At 41.1% G+C, this 20,491-nt stretch overlaps 2 protein-coding genes across 9 annotated transcripts in view; one reads left to right on the top strand and one right to left on the bottom strand.

Annotated features, from left to right (window-relative positions):
- Nucleotides 1-20,491, top strand: part of STIM1 (stromal interaction molecule 1) — a 230,750-nt gene that overhangs the window by 127,244 nt on the left and 83,015 nt on the right. The window lies entirely within an intron of this gene.
- Nucleotides 5,481-5,900, bottom strand: LOC116476620 (non-histone chromosomal protein HMG-14-like). Its single transcript, XM_032761519.2, has one exon. The coding sequence runs from the start codon at nt 5,898-5,900 to the stop codon at nt 5,592-5,594; it is 309 nt and encodes a 102-aa protein (XP_032617410.1). The 3' UTR covers nt 5,481-5,591.

The raw sequence follows: 20,491 nt of genomic DNA, 5'->3' as shown, positions 1-20,491 counted from the left end.
CTGGGGAAGTTAAGATGTCAAAGAATCTGTGGGACAACCATGGTGGCAATTCCCTCTTGCCCATATACCAGGGGCCTGAATCAATTTCTTGACCCCTACTGTGTGACATTACATGTGAGGAGTTGTCAAAGACAGCTAGCCAAGTGGCTCTAGTTTTATTTTTCCTTGATTCACCTCGTGCTCAGGGCCTCTCTCTGATTCCCATGGCTGCTATATCACTCCCAGAGGCCATACTGGCACCTGGGAAGCAGAGCTCTCCTTTTGGTCCCTGGACCCAATTCTGAACATAACTTTTCTTTGTGTTCCCTGCACACAGCTTTGACAGCCTGGAGCTACTGCTGCTGCTGCTTTTTCTCTTTCTCCTCCTCCTCCTCCTCTTTCTCCTTTCTTTTTTTTTTTTTTAGATGGAATTTCCTCTTGTTGCCCAGGCTGGAGTACAGTGGCGCAGTCTTGGCTCACTGCAATCTCCGCCTCCTGGATTCAAGTGATTCTCCTGCCTCAGCCTCGCGAGTAGCTGGGATTACAGGCATATGACACCATGCCCGGCTAATTTTTGTATTTTTAGTAGAGACGGGGTTTCATATGTTGGTCAGGCTGGTCTCAAACTCCTGACCTCAAGTGATCCGCCCGCCTTGGCCTCCTAAAGTGCTGGGACTACAGATGTGAGCAACCGTGTCCAGCCTCTTTCTTTCTTAAAAAAATTTACTATATGCAAATTTACTTGAGCATTGGTTTCTGGTATATACATTTTGTTGCTATAGTAATTCTTCTTTGACTTCAGTTTGGAGGCACCTCTCTGCCTTTTTTCTTTCTAGTTCTCTGCCTGTATCCTGGTGCAGTCATCATCTTGTCTCCTACTTCATGGAGCATTCTGACCCCCTGCTCTTAATTCAGGCAAAGCACGGATTGAAGTCTGCTCAGGTCCTTTGGACAGAACAGAGATAGCTGACACCATGAATGACATAATTTTTCAAGTGAAACCTGCTCCTTAGGCTAAAGAAATGTCCTGTTCCCATTCTTCCTTGTAAGTACATATAGGGTGGCTGTAGAATTCACCTACCAGGAGTGGCTCATTAGTTTATAGGCCGCAACTTCCATTGAGTTCAAGTTATTTGGCCCAGCTCATACATTCAGTCCTAACTTTCGTGAGTTTCTTAGAATAACTTTAGAATAAACTATTTGGACTTTGACTTTTTAAAAGTCTAAGCATGAGCTTTGGAGTCCAACCTGGGTTCAAATCCAAACCTTGCAATGTACTAAGTAGTGATGAAAATAAGATACTCTTTGCCATTAACAAGCCCTAGGCTAGTGAGAGAGACAATTATATAAACAGGCAGTGACAATAGCACATTTTAAGGGCTGTAATGATAGTATCCATAGGGCCTGTGGGAGTTTCCAGAGGAATCAGGATGCAGTGATCTTATATGTACTGGTGTAGCAGAAGCCATATTGTCAGCCAGCACGCAGGCAAGGGTACCAGTTTCCAGACAAGTTGAGCTAAATATCAGTGAGAGTAGGCATAGTTTGCAATCTGTCCCAGTACCTTAGCCAGATACAAGATGAGGCAGCAGCTCCCCCAGATGGTACCCCTCATGTTTCCAGGAAAACCTGACGGTGGCTTGCTTTGACAGATAGGGAAATTCTTTCTCACTAAGCAGGCTGTTGTTTTCCTTCCCCCTCTCTTTGTTATTGAGTCTGCTTTGTCTTTTCTGGATGGTAATCCTGTCGATGACAGGGATGAGATATATTTGTAAGACTTGTTTGTATAGATGTCTATATATGTGTATATGTCTATATGTGCCTTTGTGTTTGTGTTTTTTTATATGTGTGTATACACCATTTTGTGCTTGTGTGGGTATGTGTCTTTCTGCATTTAGATGTGTCTGTGTATGACAAGAAGTGGAGGGAGAAGAGGAACACTGAGCCAAGAAAGTAGGGGCTGAAAGAAAGGTCATAAATGAGGTTGAGGATCAAGGAGAAGGTTAGGGACAAAGGGTTTGGCCTGAGGTATAGGACACAGGACCTGGAAGTAAAAGCAGAGCCAGAAATGTAATCAGCAGCCCAAAGATGCTGTCAGTCTAGGCAGAATCTGGGCCCCACAAAGTGGTAGGCAGAATGCAGGTATCACCTAGCAGCCGGGAATGGTCAAGCTAGCAGAGAGAGAAAAGCCATGCTTCAGAAATTGAAAATTTCTGACTCTTCCTGTCTAAGGAGGAATTGGCAGCTGGCTCCCAAGGCCCTGCTTCCCTTCAGACCTAACTGGTGTCTGTGTTTGTCTGACTATATATGTATTTTTTCAAGTCCTTCTGTGCATGTCTGTGTCTGCATATGCCTCACATTCAGTGTACTTGTACTTCATAGCATTAAGAATTGTCTGATTCACTTAAGTTCAGTGAGTTTCCTTTCATTTCCTTTCATTCATTCTTGTGTTCTTCTCCTCACTTATAAATACCTCCTTTGAAATCTTTCTTACTTTTTGATGTGCTCCTTGCCTTCTTTCTCTCTTTTTTCTTCAAATGTATTTAGTGTGTGCTATGTGCTGGATGCTGGATATGTTTTGCATACTCATTTAAAGACTAATAAGATGAATTTCCTACCTACAAAGTTCTCACATATTATTGAGGCAAAAAAAACACATATTCAATCCCCATAGATATTGTAACAAGAGATGAGCCCTGCATGCTCTGGAAGTACAGAAAAGAGTTAACCCATCTGAGGATGACAGGAAACACTACCCAGAAAAGGTATTGCCTGAGATGAATTTTTGGAGATGAATAGGGATTTACATGGGGAGGGGGCTGAGCATGATACATCATGTGGAGTAACAAGTATGATGTCCTTGGGAATCTGTGGTTCAGTGGTTCTTTTAACTTGAGCAAATGTAATAGTGGGGCAGGGAGGGAGAGGTTGGGAATAAGATTAGAAAGGGAGGCTGTAGCCAGATTTGTGTGCCATACTGAGGAACTTGGATTTCATCCTAAAGTTGAAAAGCTAGAAGTAAACAGAGCTGGCCCTAATTCTGACTGAAGGTATGTCAGGAGCAGGTTTTGCAGAGGAGGTGAAATTGGAACTTGGTTTTTAAAGATGAGCAGGAGCTTACTAGATGAAGAAAGGAAGAAGAGCATTCCAGGAAAGGGGAACTTAACGAGTAAAGGCAGGAGGCAAAAAATATGGCAACTCTGGGAGACATCAAGTAGGGAAGTATCTAGAGAATAGTTACTTCATCTATAAGATAGGGACACCAGTAACATATACCTTCAATGGCTGATGTGAGGCTTGAAAAATATCCTTTGTAAACCATAGAGCTGTGTGCAAATTTCTATAATTGTGTTATCCAGTTTCTTCTAATTTTTTGTCAGTACCCAACATGCATCAGGCCTTCTCAGGTATAGATCCACATAGGCATACACCTCAGCAATTTGGCACTGGCTTGATGAGAGGCATGCCCTCTTTTATCTAGCCACTTGGTGTCTTGAGGAGGCAGAGGTAAGATTAGAAGTCTCTGGGAAGTCACTGGTAAGATTAGAAGTTGCTGGATCCCTTGACAAGGGGGCTCATACTCTTTATTCTTGTTTATCCTCAGACACTAGGTTTCTCCTTAGATAAACCAGTATAAATAGTATGAGCCCCCTTGTCAAGGGGACCTAGGTTCAGAATAGTCAAACGGACATATGAAGCATCTTCTACATACAGGCACTGTAAGGGACTGTGCCTTAAATTATTTCCTTTTCTCCACATTGTAACTGTGAGGTAGTTTGCATTTTACAGGCTCTAGGTGACACAGTGGTAAGTGGCAGAAATGTGATTCAAGACATTATCTGTGAAATTCTTTTTCCTCTATGACACTTCATAAGCTTTGTGATTTCTCTGGATGTTGACCAAGCTGTGTGATCAGTTAAGAGTGGAAAACTTTGTGCGGTCTCAGGCAGTATGGGGATGGAGGAGTTGGAGAGAAAGTTGCTTGGCTCTGTCTTTGGGATTGAGTGGTAACACTTTCCTCTGCATAGAACAGTGGTTCTTTCCTTCAAGGACTGACTCTCTTCTATATATCTGTCTCACCTAGATGCTTTCAATATGTCTGATTAATCTGTGTGTCCTTGGATCTCAGCACAAGACCTGTCACATAGTAACTACTCAGTAAATATTGGTTAGGCAAATGAAAGAACAAATGATGCTTAACAAAGGCTTCTGGAACTCCTAATGCCTGCACTATTCTTCTGCCTTCTCTTGTGTAGTACAATACTCTTAATAGGATATTTTGTCCTTAAGGACACACACACACACAGTGTGTGTATATATTTTGTATTGCTCATTGATGCATAAGCCTAAATCCTCCCACTTAGAGTTGATTAGATGCCAGAAGTTTCTTGGGAGAGGCATGAGTTTGTTTTATTCTCTTATATTCTTTGTCCCTAAGCCTCTTCCCATACCACTGCCCAAAGGTGAGTGTCATTTATAAGGAACACGTGATGAGCTCTAATTCTTTTTGCCAAGTCTGTTGAAGTGGGTGTTCTATTTTGGAAATGGAGTCCTAGAGGTTTCCTGCTGTTGAGTGTTTGGCTGGGTTTGTGATCCTCTCAGGGTGTTTGAAAGCCATGTATAGGGATGGTAGCATGAGGGAAAACTGAGCGGGGAATCGAAGTTGCTGTTTGTTCATGGGGATTGTCAGGGAGAGAGATTTCCTTAGCGCCTGAAGCCGGAGCAGAGAGTGGATTTATTATATCTAGTCCAGGGATCAGCAAACTGTTTTTTTCGTATAGCCTGCAAACTAAAAATGATTTTTACTTTTTTTCTTTCATAATTGAGATTTTACTGGTTGAGGATCAGTACAGACATTTCAATTTGTACACAATTCTTAACATATGTACCGAAAATCTAAAAAGCCGTTTATTGTAATTCTTTTTTTAAAGTTATTCCAGTGACTTTCCAGCTTAAAATTTGGAAGCAAATTGTCCTTAAGAGGCTATCAAGTACTGGTATCTTCACATGTTGATAAGCTGTTACATACGTCTCACCAATTCACAACTGAATAGCATGTGTATACTACATATTCAAATTTTTAATCTTTCACAGGACAGTAACCAAGTGATTAGGAAAACGGGACTACCACAACCAAAGATGTTACAGAGTACACACAATTCTGACAGGGAGAGCCATGATCAAGGAGTGGTTTCCTTTAGGAAACAATTCTACTAAAAAATAACATGGGAATAGAAGTAATTTAAAATGTTCAAGACATTAAATGCAGGACTGACTCCATATTGTCATTTAATATGCATTGTATTATAGGATATAAAAACTAACCCCCCCAGCTATGGAATGTTAAGCTGACACCAAAGACAGTCAAAGCCTCCCATAATTCAATAACCCACACTGTTTTCTGGTTGTACCAAAAAATAAACAACCAGCGAATGATTTCACCTCTTAAAGCATTTACACTTAAAAGATGGGATGAGGTGGAATTCCTTCCTTTTTAAAAATGTTTCTAGAGCTACTAAAAAACTTGCATTTACAAAATAGTTGATAAAAATATTCCTCTGGATTGTACAAGAAGGGAGACAGGGACCACTGATAATATATGATGTGTGGTATTAATCAGACTTGGCTTCTTTCTCTCCTGCTTCATCAGAGGCTGGACTCTCCTCAGCTTTCTTTTCCCTGTTTACTGCAGGTAAATGTTCTTTAGTTTCTTGGTTAGCCACTTCGGCCTGTTTTCCCTTTGCTCCCCTTTTCCCTTTTGTTCTCACTTTTTTGTCTGAAGATTTATCCTTCGCTCCTGCCTTTTTCGGCTTCGCTTCCACTTTTGCAGGAGCAGGTTTAGCAGACAACCGCGCCGATCTCCTCTTGGGCTCTTCCTTGGCGGCCCCTTCGGCGGCGCTGACCTTCTTCCTCTTAGGCATCCTGGCGGCGTAGAGGGCGCGTGAGGGATGTCTGCGAGCGGCGGCGCACCGAGAGCCTTCGCGAAGCTGGGCTGCCTGGTCGCTGCCGCTCCTCCCGCCGCCCGAGCTACTGAGACCCCCAGCAGGGGCGGTGGGAGAACCCTGATTTTTACATTTTAAAATAGTTTAGGGGGAAAGGTAAAGAAGAATTTCAAGATGTGAAATTTATGTGAAATTGAAATTTCAGTGTCTGTAAAGTTTTATTGGCATACAGCCACTCTCATTCATTTACATATTGTCTATTGCTGCTTTTACACAAGAATAGCAGAGTTGAGTAGTTGCGACAGAGACCATATGGACCACCAAGCCTAAAATATTTACTGTCTGACTCTTTACAGAAAAAGTTTATCTGGCCTCTAGTCCAACCTATCAATTAAAAAAACCCAGCTTTTTGGAGAAAGAATTCACATACTGTGCAATTCACCCATTTATATACAATTCAATGGGTTTTAGTATATTCACAGATATGTGCAACCATCACCTCAGTCAATTTAAAAACATTTTTGTCACCTCAAAAAGAAACCACATACACATTAGCTATTGTTCTCTCTCCGAATTTCCCCCAGCCCTAAGCAACCACGAATCTACTTTCTCTTTCTGTAGTTTTGCCTATTACGGACATTTCATGTAAATTCAATCATATAATATGTGGTCTGTTGTAACTAGCGTTTTTCACTTAGCATGTTTTCAAGGTGCATTCATGTTGTATCAGTACTGCCTGTATATGTTTGTGTATATATATCTGTACTTTATTTCTTTTCATGGCCAAATAATATTCTATTGCATGGACATACCAGTTTTGTTTAGCATTCATCAATTTATAGACATCTGGTTTGTTTCACTTTTTGGCTATAATGAATACTGCTGCTATAGACATGTATAAGTTTTTGTGTGGACATGTGTTTTATGTTTTGTTTGGATGTATACTTTTATTTCTCTTGGGTACATACATATGAATAGAATTGCTGGGTCATATGGTAACTGTGTTTACCTGTTTTAGGAACTGCCACAGTATTTTCCATGTAAAAATGGTTCAAGTGGCTAAACCATTTTTACATTCCTGCCAGCAGTATATGAGGGATCTGTTCTCTCCACATGCTCATCAACGCTTGTTATTGTCTGCCTTTTTGATTACAGTCATCCTAGTTGGTATAAAGCAATATCGCATTATGATTTTGATTTACATTTCTCTGATGACTAATGGTATTGAACATCTTTTCATGTGCTTAATGGTTATTTGTATTTCTTCTTTAGAGAAATATTTTCTCAGATCCTTTGCTCATTTATTTTATTTTTTATTATTTTAAAAAATTTCCATCTTCATTTTATATTCACGGGGTACATGTGCAGGTTTGTTACAAGAGTATATTGCGTGATGCTGAGGTTTGGGATTCTATTGATTTTCTTATGCAGATAGTGACCATAGCATCCAATGGGAATTTTTTCAGTCCTTCTCGCTATCCCCACTCCTTTTGGAGACTCCAGTATCTATTGTTCACATCTTTGTGTTTGTGTGTACCCAAGATTTAGCTCCCACTTACAAGTGAGAACATGCAATATCTGGTTTTCTGTGTCTGCATTAATTCGCTTAGGATAATGGCATCCAGCTGCATTCATGTTGCTGCAAAATATTTTCATGGTCAATATGTACCACATTTTCTTTCCTTTCTTTTTTTTTTTTTTTTTTTTTTTTGAGTCAGGGTCTTGCTCTGTCACCCAGGCTGGTGTGCAGTGGCATGATTCCGGCTCACTGCAGCCTCAATCTCCTGGGCTCAAGCGTTCCTCCCACCTCAGCTTCTGAGTAGCTGGAACTACAGGCATGCACCACTGCCTGGCTAATTTCTTTGTATTGTTTTGTAGATACAGGGTTTTGCTATGTTGCCCAGGCTGGTCTTGAACTCCTGGGCTCAAGCTCTCCTCCCGCCTTGGCCTCCCAAAGTGCTGGTATTACAGACGTGAACCACCGTGCCTGGCCTGTATCACATTAATTAATGGCATCTAGGTTGATTTCATGTCTTTGCTATTGTGAATAGTGCTGCAGTGAACATATGAGTGCGCATGTCTTTTTAGTAGAATAATATATTTTCCTTTGGGTATGTATATAGTAATGGAATTGCTGGATCGAATGGTAGTTCTATTTTTAGTACTCTTAGAAATCTCCAAACTGCTGTGGCCGGGCATGGTGGCTCACGCCTGTAATCCCAGCACTTTGGGAGGCTGAGGCGGGTGGATCACCTGAGGTCAGGAGTTCGAGACCAGCCTGACCAACATGGAGAAACCCCATCTCTACTAAAAATACAAAAAAATTAGCTGGGCATGGTGGCGCATGCCTGTAATCCCAGCTACTCGGAAGGCTGAGGCAGGAGAATTGCGTGAACCTGGGAGGCGGAGGTTGCGGTGAGCCGAGATCATGCCATTGCACTCCAGCCTGGGCAACAAGAGTGAAACTCCATCTCAAAAAAAAGAAAAAAAAAAAAAAGCTCCAAACTGCTTTCCACAGTGGCTGGACTAATTTACATTCCCATCAACTGTGTATAAGTGTTCTCTTTTCTCTGCAGCCTTGCCATCTGTTTTTTTTTTTGTTGTTGTTGTTGTTGTTTTTTTAGTTTTTAATAATAACTTTGTGTCCTGGTATAGTGGCTCATGCCTGTAATCCCAGCGCTTTGGGTGGTGGGCGGATTGCCTGAAGCCAGGAGTTCAAGACCAGCCAGGGCAATGTGGCAAAACTTGGTCTCTACAAAAAAAATACAAAAATTAGCTGGGCGTGGTGATGTGTGCCTATAATTCCAGCTACTCAGGAGGCTGAGACATGAGAATGGCTTGAACCCAGCAGGCGGAGGTTGTAGTGAGCCGAGACTGGGCCACTGCACTTTAGCCTGGGTGACAGAGAGACTCTGTCTCAAAAAAAAATTTAAAATAAAATAAAAAACCTTTACTCATTTTTAAATTGGGTCGTCTTTTTGTTATTGAGTTGTTAAAGTTCTTTACATATTTTAGGTACAAATCCCTTTTGAGATACATGATTTGAAAATATTTTCTCCCATTCTGTGGGTTGCTTTTTCACTTTCTTGATTGTGTCCTTTGAAGCACAGAAGTTTTAAATTTTGATGAAGTCCAGTTTATTTATTTTTTTGCTGTTGTTTCTGCTCATACTTTTGAGGTCATGTCTAAGAAACCATTGTCAAATCCAAGGTCAGGATGACTTACCCCTGTGTTTTCTTCTAAGAGTTTTAAAGGCATCTGAAGCTTAATGTGCACTAGCTGGATTCTAAATATTATCTTATCCAAAACCTGCTGTATATACTGCCTTCCTCATCTCAGTTGAGGGCAAGTCCATTGTTTCAATTGCCTGGGCAAAAAATATTCTAAATAATTCATAATTTTTCTCAACTCCACATCTATTGGTAAATCCTGTGGGTTCTCCCTTTAAAATATATCCAAAATAGAATCATTTCTCACTATCATTCCACTGCAGGCACCAAGGCTCAGTAGTCTCCTAGCAGATAACCATGTCTACATTTATTCTCAATGTAGCAGCTAGAGAGCTTTTTTGAAAAAAAAAAAAAAAAAAAAAAAGCAAACCAGATCATTTCACTCTGCTCAAAACTTGTGATAACTTCATTTTTTTGTTTGGTGTGAAAGCCACAGTCTCCACAAAAGTTAGCAAGGCCCTCTGGGTTCTGGTCCCCACTTATTCTGATCTCCTCTCTGACTTATATTCCCCTTGTCACTCACTATAGCCACACTCTTTGGTGTTCCTTCATATTCTTGTATTCCTGCTTTAGGGCCTTGGTCCTAGCTTTGCCCCTGCCTGGACTATTGTTTCCTTAGATATTTAGTTTATGCCCTCATATTTCCATATAAAATATGCTTTGTGGCTGGGCGTGATGGCTCACACCTGTAATCCCAGCACTTTGGGAGGCCAAGGCGGGCAGATCACTTGAGGTCAGGAGTTCGAGACCAGCCTGGCCAACATAGTAAAACCCTGTCTCTACTAAAAATATAAAATTAGCCGGGCGTGGTGGCATTTGCCTGTAGTCTCAGCTATTCGAGAGGCTCAGGCAGGAGAAATGCTTGAACCCAGGAGGTGGAGGCTGTGGTGAGCAGAGATTGTGCCACTGCACTCCAGCCTGGGCAACAGAGGGAGACTCTGCCTCAAAAAAACAAAAAACAAAACAAAAACCCCCCAAAATATTCTTTGTCATTTGTCATCCTTCATCTTATCAAAGAGACCTTTCCCAGACCACCCTATTTAATAATGAAATCTGCACCTCTACTCCATTCCTGGCACCCAGATCTTCATTATGAATCACTTTTTAAAATAATTTTTAAGAACTTATCATCATTTGGATTTTATTATTTAATCACTTATTGTTTTATTATTTATTGCCTAGAATATAAAGTTCATAAGGGAAAGGGATCTGTTTTGTTCACTGCTATATCTCCAGTACCTAGAACAGTACCTGGCTCAGTGTTGGTACTTTTTTGTATGGATTCAAAGTACTATCTGGGGGGTCACTTAAAGCTTCCTTTAGTATTTTTTTTGTAAGATGTGTCAGTTAGCAGTGAATTTTCTCAGTGTTTGTTTATCTGGAAATGTCTTTATTTTCACGAGAGTTTTGCTGGATGTACAATTCTTGGTTGACATCCTCTCACTTCAGTGAGCCCTTTGACCATGTTATCCCATTGTCTCCTGGCATCCATTATTTTTGGCGAGAAGTTAACTGTTAATCTTACTGGGTTCACATGTGTGTGATGAGTCATTTTTCTCTTGCTGCTTTCAAAGTTTTCTCATTGCCTTTGACTTTTAGCGTTTTACTTAATGTGTCTATTTGTGGATCTCTTTGCATTTATCCTAGTTGGAGTTTATTGGATTTTCTTTATGGGTAGATTAATGTTTTTCAAAACACTTGGGAGGTTTTTCAGCCATTATTGCTTTGAATATTTTTCCTTCTCCTTTATCTTTTCTTTTTTTTTTTTTTGAGACATAGTCTCACTCTGTCACCCAGGCTGGAGTACAGTGGCACAATCTCAGTTCACTCCAATCTGACTCCTGGATTCAAGTGATTCTCATGTCTCAGCCTCCCCGAGTAGCTGGGATCACAGGTGTACACCACCACACCCGGCTAATTTTTGTATTTTTAGTAGAGATGTTGTCCAGGCTGGTCTTTAACTCCCGGCCTCAAGCGATCCACCCACTTTGGCCTCTCACAGGTGTGAGTTTTCTTGCTCCTTTTTCTTTATCTTCCCCTTCTAGTATTCATATATTGGTGTGATTAATGGTGTTCTACATTTCTCTGAGGCTCTGTTCATTTTTCTTCATTCCTTTTTCTCTATGTTTTTAGGATTGTATAATCTCTATCAGTCTCTCTTGAAGTTTGCTAATTCTTTCTTCTGTCAGTTCAGATCTACTATTTAGCCCCTCTCCTAATTTTTCACTTCAGTTATTGTACTTTTCAACTCCAGAACATCCATTTGGTTCTTGTTTTAAAACAATAATTTCTGTCTCTTTATTGACATTCTTTATTTGATGCAACATTGACATCATGCATTCCTTTACCTCTTTAAAAATCATGGTTTTTTTTTTTTTTAATCTTTGGACATATTTATAATGGCTAATTTGTAGTCTTTTTCTGTTAAATCTGACATCTGGTCCCTCTTATTGAGAGTTTCTGTTGCCTACTTTTTTTCCGGTATATGGGTCACACTTTCGTGTTTCTTTGTTTTTTGTTTTTTTGTTTGTTTGTTTGAAGCTGAACATTTTTGATAATATATTGTAGCAACTTTGGGTACTTGTCTGATTCCTCTGGGGCTTATTATTATTTGCTTGTTTATTTATTTAATGACTGGCTAGATTGTTTAAGTGGTTGATCCCCCTCCTCTCACAGTGTGAATCCTCTGATGTTGCTCCTCAGAGGACTTTGGTATGCCTACAGTCATATTTGGATGATAATGGTTTGGGCAGAACTTTGACTGTCTGTTTCCCTGGCCACACCCAGCTTTTTAGGTTCACTAATTGCCATCTGATTGCTCTGCTCTTTTCAGCAATGCCCTGAAGCATAAATTGCTTCCCAGACTAATCCAACTATATTAGGGTTCCTTCGAAGGGATAGTTCCTGAGATCAGTGTTTGAGATTTGTTCTTTTTTGGTTTGTTTTTGGAGATAGAGTCCCACTCTTTCACCCAGGCTAGAGTGCTGTGGCGTGATCATGGCCCACTGCAGCCTCAACCTCCTGGACTCCAGTGATCCTCCTACCTCAGCCTCCTGAGTAATTGGGACCACAGGTGTGTGCCACTACACCTGGCTTCTTTTTTTTTTTAAGTTCTGGGATATATGTGCAGGATGTGCAGGTGGCCTGGCTAATTTTTAAATTTTTTGTAAAGATGGGGTCTCCCTATGTTGCCCAGGCTGGTGAAATTTGTTCTTACCCCAAGAGACTCCTCCCAGCTGTCTCTTTCCCTAGTTATCTCCAGCAAATTCTCTAGTCTACAGTTCAGCCTATATCTCCAATGAATCTGCTAATCTTTTCCTTTCACCACAACTTCTACTCTTTTGAGAGTACCCTACCCTTAGTCTTGAACTTCTCTACACTCTGTTGCAGATGAGGTCATTTCCCCTGGGAAGAGATTCAGAGCTCTTTGTTTTATAGCCTGCTTCCTCTGCCAGGCAAAATCTTTGAGTCACGGTTCTGGAGCTGGGGTGGGGGACAATGACATGCTTCTGAGTGACACCACCACTTTAGGAGCTGAGGACTTGGTGGAGGGGTGGCAGTAGCCTCAGGTCTTTTTGGTTTGCTTCTCCCAGAGTGTAATCACCATCTTATGAGCCAGGGCAATGCCAGTTGTGGCTCCAGTATTCTCAGTGGCACTGCATCCAAGCTAAAGCTCCCATCCTATGAGTGGGGGTTAAACGGGACAAAAGAGGCCCACCTTTTAGCTGCACTCACTTAGAACTTAGCCTCAGTAACAGGTAGCTGGGGGAAGGATCAGAAATGCTAATATCCTGCTCAGGACATTCCAGGCAGCTAACCCTTCAACAGGGAGCTTGAGAGAGAAGGTCTGTGTTTTTAGCTGCATCAGTGTGGAGTGGAGTTTCTGTGTCATTGAGTTGGGAGAGGCAAGGCAGAGAACAGGTCTTGGTTTAAATATTGTGGACTCCCGCTGTTCTTAGATTTTCTTGAGCATACGTTTCTTCATTGGCTGTGTGCCTTTAAGACCATTTCCAGAAACTTTAAATGGTTGCTTTTGAAAAATAAGTTTCACTAGTTTTACTGGAGGGTGGGTCTGTGGAGCTTCCCATGCTGTCAAACTAGAAGTCCCTTCTAACGCATCAATTTTGTAACTGTCCTTTCTCATAATGAGTTTTCTCCAGTGCTATGCATTTCAGCCTATATAAATGTGGCAGTATTTACCCCAATTAAGAAGATAATCTCTTTACTCTGGGGAAATATTTTCTAATTAGTGATCTATTTCTGTCCTCCTTTCATAAAACAAAGATTCCCCAGACGGTATTCTTTGGCTAGCTTGGATACTTTGGTTCTGACAGTTTGTAAGACTGGAGATGTTAGAGTTTCTCTGTCTTTGCCATTCTGGCCAGGTACCTGGCAAGCTGAAACTTTTAATGCTGCCTCTAGGATTTGACCTGTGTCATGTGCCCTATGTTTTGGTGAGGCATCAACGATGATTCCATGACAAGCACTGAGCTTTCTCATTGACCTCAGAGGGATTCTCTGTATCTATGTATGTGCTAGGTGCTGGAAATAAAGGAGTAAAAGGAAAGGCAATGTTGCTGCCTTTGAAGAAGTTCCACTAGTGGTGGAGATAGCCATAAAACAGATAAGGACACTATAATTTATTAAGTGGATATTGTGAGGCACAATGGCTTGCACCTGTAGTACCAGCTACTTGGGAGGCTGAGGTGGGAGAATTGCTTGAGCCCAGAGTTCAAGACCAGCCTTAGCAATATATCGAAACCCTGTCTCTAAAAAAAAATAAAATTTTAAGAGTGAACACTGTGATAGAGTTGCAGAAGAGGACGCCCTAAGTCAGCTTTTCCCATGTTATAGTCACTGACACATAATCTAGATCTCAACAGATGACTAGGAGTGATAAGGAGAATGTTTTAAGTGAGGGAATAGCATGTACAAAGATATTGTACAGGTAAAAAGCCTGGTACTGTCAGAGAGTTTTAAGTAATTCATTATCATTGGGAATTGGGAATTCATTATCATTGGGAATGAGAGGAAGTGGCAACTGATGCACTGAGGAAGGACAGCCCATAGAGGAGGGAGGGTCTTGCATACAGTTGTAAAGTTTTGATTTTAAATGGAGTTAAAGCTTTAAAAGCTTTCAAAGAATCATAGAGTAGAACAGAAAGGACCTTAGAGGTTAGTAGACTACAATGTCTTGTCTTAACTATCTCCATTCCTAACCTCTTGACACATGGACTTTATATAGCAAGCACTTAGAAAATATCCATTTTCTACCTCCTCTATAGGTCTTCTTTACATATGAGGGATCAGCATCACTGTAATAGTGGGCCCTAGGATTGTACATTCTCTTAGTATCTTTAATCCTTCTTAAAACATATTACACACACACACACACAGACAGGAGAGCTTATTTTGTGCCAGGCACTATTCTAAGGTATTTAGTTGAATTTACTCATTTATGCTTCCCTCAACATGAGGGTTGTTAGGTTTTGTGCTACTATCTTCATTTTACAAATGATGCAAGTTATACACTGAAACTAAGTAGTGGAACGAGGATTCAAACCCAGGCAGCCAGGTCTAGAATAAAACTCTAAAGTATCATGCTACATTGAATCCAAGCTAGTGTAACTCTCTGGCTCCTGGCTAAATATCTTTGTTTTAGATAGACTGACAGTTTGGGGACCTTTTTCTTTTTTCTATTCAATAGACAATTATGTCTTGACTAGCTATTGTAAGCTAAGCTCTCTGCTACATGTTATAGGACAAACTCGAGAGACACTCCTTCAGTTATTTAATAACCACACACCCAGCTCTGTGCCAGGCCCTTGGCTTGGAAATGGACTTATGGAGCTAAATTAATTATTCATTTATGTATTCCAGAAAACTTGCAAGATGCTGGTGAAGAATAAATGATAAATAAAATATAGTCTCTATTTTTGAGTTGCTTAGGGAGAGTAAGAGAGGGATAATGTATACCCTGAGAACTAAGGGAACAAATACGATAGGGCAATGAACTCACCTGGGAGAGATCTAGAAAACTTCACAGAAGGCAGTGACTTTTTATTTAATAGACAAAGAGTGGGAGAAAGCATTTTAAATGGAGCACCTTGTGCAAAATCTTGGGGGTATAAAAGATAATGGTTTGGTCAAGGAGCATGAAATGACTTGATGTGTCTAGAGCAGGCAACTTTTTCTGTAAAGGATTAGATAGTAATTATTTTAGACTTTGATAGCCATAGAGTCTCTGTTACAAATACTCAACTCTGTCTTTGTAGCATGAAAGCAGCCACAGAAAATATACATCAATGCATGAGCCTGGCTATGTTTCAGTAAAACTTTATGAAAACTGGCTGGGCATAGTGGCTTATGCCTGCAATCCCATCACTTTGGGAAGCCAAGGCAGGAGGATTGCTTGAGTCTATGAGTTTGAGACCAGCCTGGACAATATGGTAAGACTCTGTCTCTACAAAAAATGAAGAAAAAATTAGCCCCTGTGCCTGTAGTCCAAGCTACTCGGGAGGCTGAGGCAGGAGGACTGTTTAAGCCCAGGAGGCTGCAGTGAGCCATGTTCTCGCCACTGCACTTCAGCATGGGCAATAGAGGGAGACTCAGTCTCAAAACCAACAAACAGCAAACTGGATTTGGCTTATGGCCATAGTTTTCTGACCCAATATCTTGTGTGTAAGGTGTCTGGTAGGGAGGGAGAGTGGCCAGGAAGGTACTTAGGAAGTTAATGTGTCATATTGTAAAAGGCCTTGAATGCCAGGCCAAGAAGCTAGGGCTTTATCTTATAGGTGATGGGGAGCCATGAGATGTTAAGTAAGGGAGTTGGAATAGATATTTATTTTAAGATCATTCTAGCATCTAATATGGTAGATAGACTGACAGAAAAGAGACTAGATGTACAAAGATAAGTGAGAAATGACTGCCTTATCCCTGCCTTGAGCAACAGCTTCTGATCTCAGTGGAAACAGATATTTCACTCATGACACATACATGTCCTAGAACTCTGTAAATGACATTTAGATCTATTGTACCTGAAATATGGTATGCTTCCTTGCTAGATGTTCAAGAGGTGAATAAGAGTTGGTAAACTTTTCAGATATGGAACATGTGACTTATGGGTTAGATATGGCTTGGTTCTGTGTCCCCACCAAATCTCATGTTGAATTGTAATCCCCAGTGCTGGAGGTGCGGCCTGGTAGGAGTGATTGGATTATCGGAGTGATGTTCTCATGAATTGTTTAGCACCATCCCCTTTTAGTATTGTATAGTGAGTGAGTTCTCATGAGATCTGGTCATTTAAAAGTGTGGTAGCACCTCACCCTTCGCTCTCTCTTCCTCCTGCTCTGGCTGTGTAAGGTGTGTCTGTTTCCTTTCACCTTCTGCCTTGATTTTAAGTTTCCCAAGGCCTCCCCAGAAGCAGAAGCTGCTATGCTTTCTGTACAGCCTGTGGAATGGTGAGCCAATTAAACCTCTTTTCCTTATAAATTACCCAGTCTCAGGTATTTCTTTTTTTCTTTCTTTTTAAATTTTTTTTTGGCAGAGTCTCATGCTGTCGCCCAGGCTGGAGTGCAGTGGCACAATCTCGGCTCACTGCAACCTCTGTTTCCTGGGTTCAAGCGATTCTCCTGCCTCAGCCTCCCAGGTAGCTGGGATTACAGGCACAAGCCATGATACCACCTATTTTTTATATTTTTAGTAGAGATGGGGTTTCTACTAAAAGGCTGGTCTTGAATTCCTGACCTCAAATGATCTGCCCACCTCTGGCTCCCAAAGTGCTGGGATTACAGGTGTGAGCCACTGTGCCCGGCCACAGGTATTTCTTTATAGCAATATAATAATGGACTAATGTAGGGTTCTAAATATTGTGGGCTGGGTGGGGGTTGGAGAGCAGCAGAGAAAGTGGGAATGGAAGTGGGACGATTTGGTTTGGGAAATATGGAAGGTAAGTATTAGGGAACAAGGTTGGAAAGGGGAGGGAAGAGTTATTGATTCTAAGGAAGAACCCAGGAAAGCCATCCAGATTGCTGTACCCAAAGGTGTGCTGCTCTTCTTCTGGCTTTATGTCAGTGAATTCTGTTCTCTGGTGGATCAAGCTGGCTGGGCCTATTTTGTAGAAATTATAGAGAGATGTCTCCCCTCTTCTCTGCTCCCACTCTCACTATTTCACTACTGTTTAACACTTGGGATGGGTTTATGCCTTGTGCCACCTCCTGGGAGATCACTTTTCTGGGCGCATGGAACTAAATATACTTACTGACAGCTGGTACCTTGGCTCTTTGGAGAGCTATTGAGCTGTATAGTTCTAGCCAATGCTGCATTCCCTGTGGTAAGGCAGGACTCTTGGGGAGCCTCCTTAGGTCTTCCTGAGAGAAGAGCTGCTTGTTCTAAGTCTGAAATAGTAAATCCCTTTGGTGGGATCCAAAAGCTGCCTGTTTAGCTTTGTTATTACCTTTTGTTACTTTTAAACTTTGTCTTAAATCAGACTTTAGCTATTAGCTGGATGTGGGACAGTGTTCAGAGTAAGATGTGGTAATGCCTACTTCAAGTATATTGGACATCAAAGTTACAGCTCAATATAATATTCTTGGGTGCTAGTACCCAGCTTATGGCTGGGTAACTGGGAACTTCTGTTCGGGATATATGGTTTGGCAGGGGAGATAAACATCTAATAAGATTGATAAAGTTATTCACAGGCACTATGGGAGCACAGAAGAGGCCACCTTTGATCAAGAATCTTTTTCTGTTACTTTCCTATCCTTATCTCACTCTCCTTCCAATAATAATCTCAATTAATATCTGAATTGTGCTTTCAAACTCATAGTACTTTAGTGTACAACAGGAATTACAAACTATGCCCCTGAGGGGTCAGAGGGCATTGTAAGTGAGTAATGTGGGCTGTATAAATGCATGTGCATAAGTCTGTGAGTGGTGAGAGCTGTGGGAAAATGGAGAGCACATGCCTCTTCAGAAGGAGCAGCTCTGGCAGATTGTTGCCGTGTAGTTATGTAATCCAAGAGCAGTTCTAAGAGATAGGGGATTGAGGCCTCCATTAGCTCCTTTAACACCAACTCCCCAACCTTTAAGATACCCCAAATTGTACAACATATATATGTTCATACATATATATAATACGAATTATACATATTTTATATATAGTCATATGCCACATAAGGACATTCAGTCAACAGTGGGCCACATATACAATGTGGTTCCATAAGATTATAATATCATATTTTACTATATCTTTTTTATGTTTGGATATGTTTAGATACACAAATACTTACTACTGTGTTACAACTCCCTACAATATTGAGTACAGTAACATGTTGTACAAGTTTGTAGCCTAGGAGCAATAGGCTATTTCATATAACCTGGGTGTGTAGTAGCTATACACATTTAGCATACTCTATGATGGTGACACAATGATGCATTTCTTAGAATGTATCCCCATCATATGTCATAAGTGAAATGACATATAATGAAACCAATTTTAACAGAGGCTAATTGATATAAACAAGGGTGAAGTTCCTATGGCATATTTCTGGTCACAAAAACATCACCAAACTTACAAATAAAGACCAAAACACTTACAATATGAAACACTGAAATAAATGTGAGCTATATATACATTTAAGAAAGATTAATAAAAACAAGTAAGATAATTATTTACCTACTTATTTCAGTTTAGGGTTGAGAGTGTCCAGAGCTTATGCCAGCAGCTCAGGGTGCAAGGTGGGCACCAACTCTGGATAGGACGCCATTCCATTGCAGGGCACACTCACACACCCACACTCACTGAGGCTAGGACCATGGAGACATGGTCATCTAAAAGGTACATCTTTGGGATGTGGGAGGAAATCAGAGAACGCACAGAAAACCCATGCACACATGGGGAGAGCATGGAAACTTCACATAGACAGTAGCCCCAGCCGGGAATTGATTTTTTTTCATTGATGTTATAAAGAAATGACATTGAAAGAAATGGTGTTATTTGAGGAGCTGCTGTATATATTTATTCTTTGATATGGAGAATTGATTTTTTCCTTAAGTTTAAGTAAAAGGTTAATAAAAACGTCTTCATAAAAAGTTGGATTTTGGCTGGGCGCTGTGGCTCACGCCTGTAATCCTAGCACTTTGGGAGGCTGAGGCGGGCAGATTACGAGGTCAGGAGATCGAGACCATTCTGGCTAACACAGTGAAACCCCGTCTCTACTAAAAATTAAAAAAAAAAATTAGCCGGGTGTGGTGGCAGGCGCCTGTAGTCCCAGCTACTTGGAAGGCTGAGGCAGGAGAATGGCATGAACTCAGGAGGCGGAGCTTGCAGTGACCTGAGATCGCGCCACTGCACTCCAGCCTGTGCGACAGAGCAAGAGTGTCTCAAAAAAAAAAAAAAAAAAGTTGCATTTTAAAATTAATTTTTGGCCGGGTGTGGTGGCTCACGCCTATAATCCCAACACTTTGGGAGGCCGCGGCAGGCGGATCACTTGAGATCAGGAGTTCGAGACTAGCCTGGCCAACATGCTGAAAACCTGCCTCCACTAAAAACACAAAAATTAGCATGATGGTGGGCGCCTGTAATCCCAGCTACTCAGGAGGCCGAGGCAGGAGAATTGCTTGAACCCGGGGGGCAGAGGTTGCAGTGAGCTGAGATCATGCCACTGCACTCCAGCTTGGGCGGACAGAGTGAGACTCCATCTCAAAATAATAATAATAATAAATAAAGTAAAATAAAATTAATTTGTAATGAATAATCTTCATAAAAATAGTGTGCTTGCTATGCAAATGCAACCTCATGACAAGTCCCTTAGCTCTCACTCTCCTTTTCCAATTAAATTGTTAGTCCTTAAGCCACTCCTGTATAAAATTCTAAAGTCATTGGAGCTTACTGTGGCTAGATATTTTTATTTTTTTGAGACAGGATCTTGCTCTGTTGCCCAGGCTGGAGTGCAGTGGTACGATCATGGCTTACCACAACCTTAACCTCTTGGGTTCAAGTAATCCTCTCACTTCAGCCTCCCAAGTAGTTGGGACCACAAGTGCACGCCACCACATGTAGCTAATTTTAAAATTTTTTGTGGAGATGGGGTTTCACTATGTTGCCCAGACTAGTCTTGAACTCCTGGGCTCAAGCAATCTCCTCCCACCTCGGCCTCCCAAAGTGCTGGGATTTAAGGCATGAGCCATGGAGCCCAACTGATTTTGATTTGTTTAAAAGATAGCCTGAGAAGGTGGACTTTTAGTGAAATTTTCTGATTTTTTTTTTTTTTTTTGAGACAGAGTCTAGTCTTGTCATCCAGGCTGTAGTGCAGTGGCATGATCTCGACTCACTACAAC

The sequence above is a fragment of the Hylobates moloch genome, unplaced genomic scaffold (genome assembly GCF_009828535.3).
Source record: "Hylobates moloch isolate HMO894 unplaced genomic scaffold, HMol_V3 SCAFFOLD_11, whole genome shotgun sequence".
Lineage (NCBI taxonomy): Eukaryota > Metazoa > Chordata > Mammalia > Primates > Hylobatidae > Hylobates > Hylobates moloch.
Note: the sequence above shows the minus strand (reverse complement) of the source record. Positions and strands in the feature narration are given on the sequence as shown.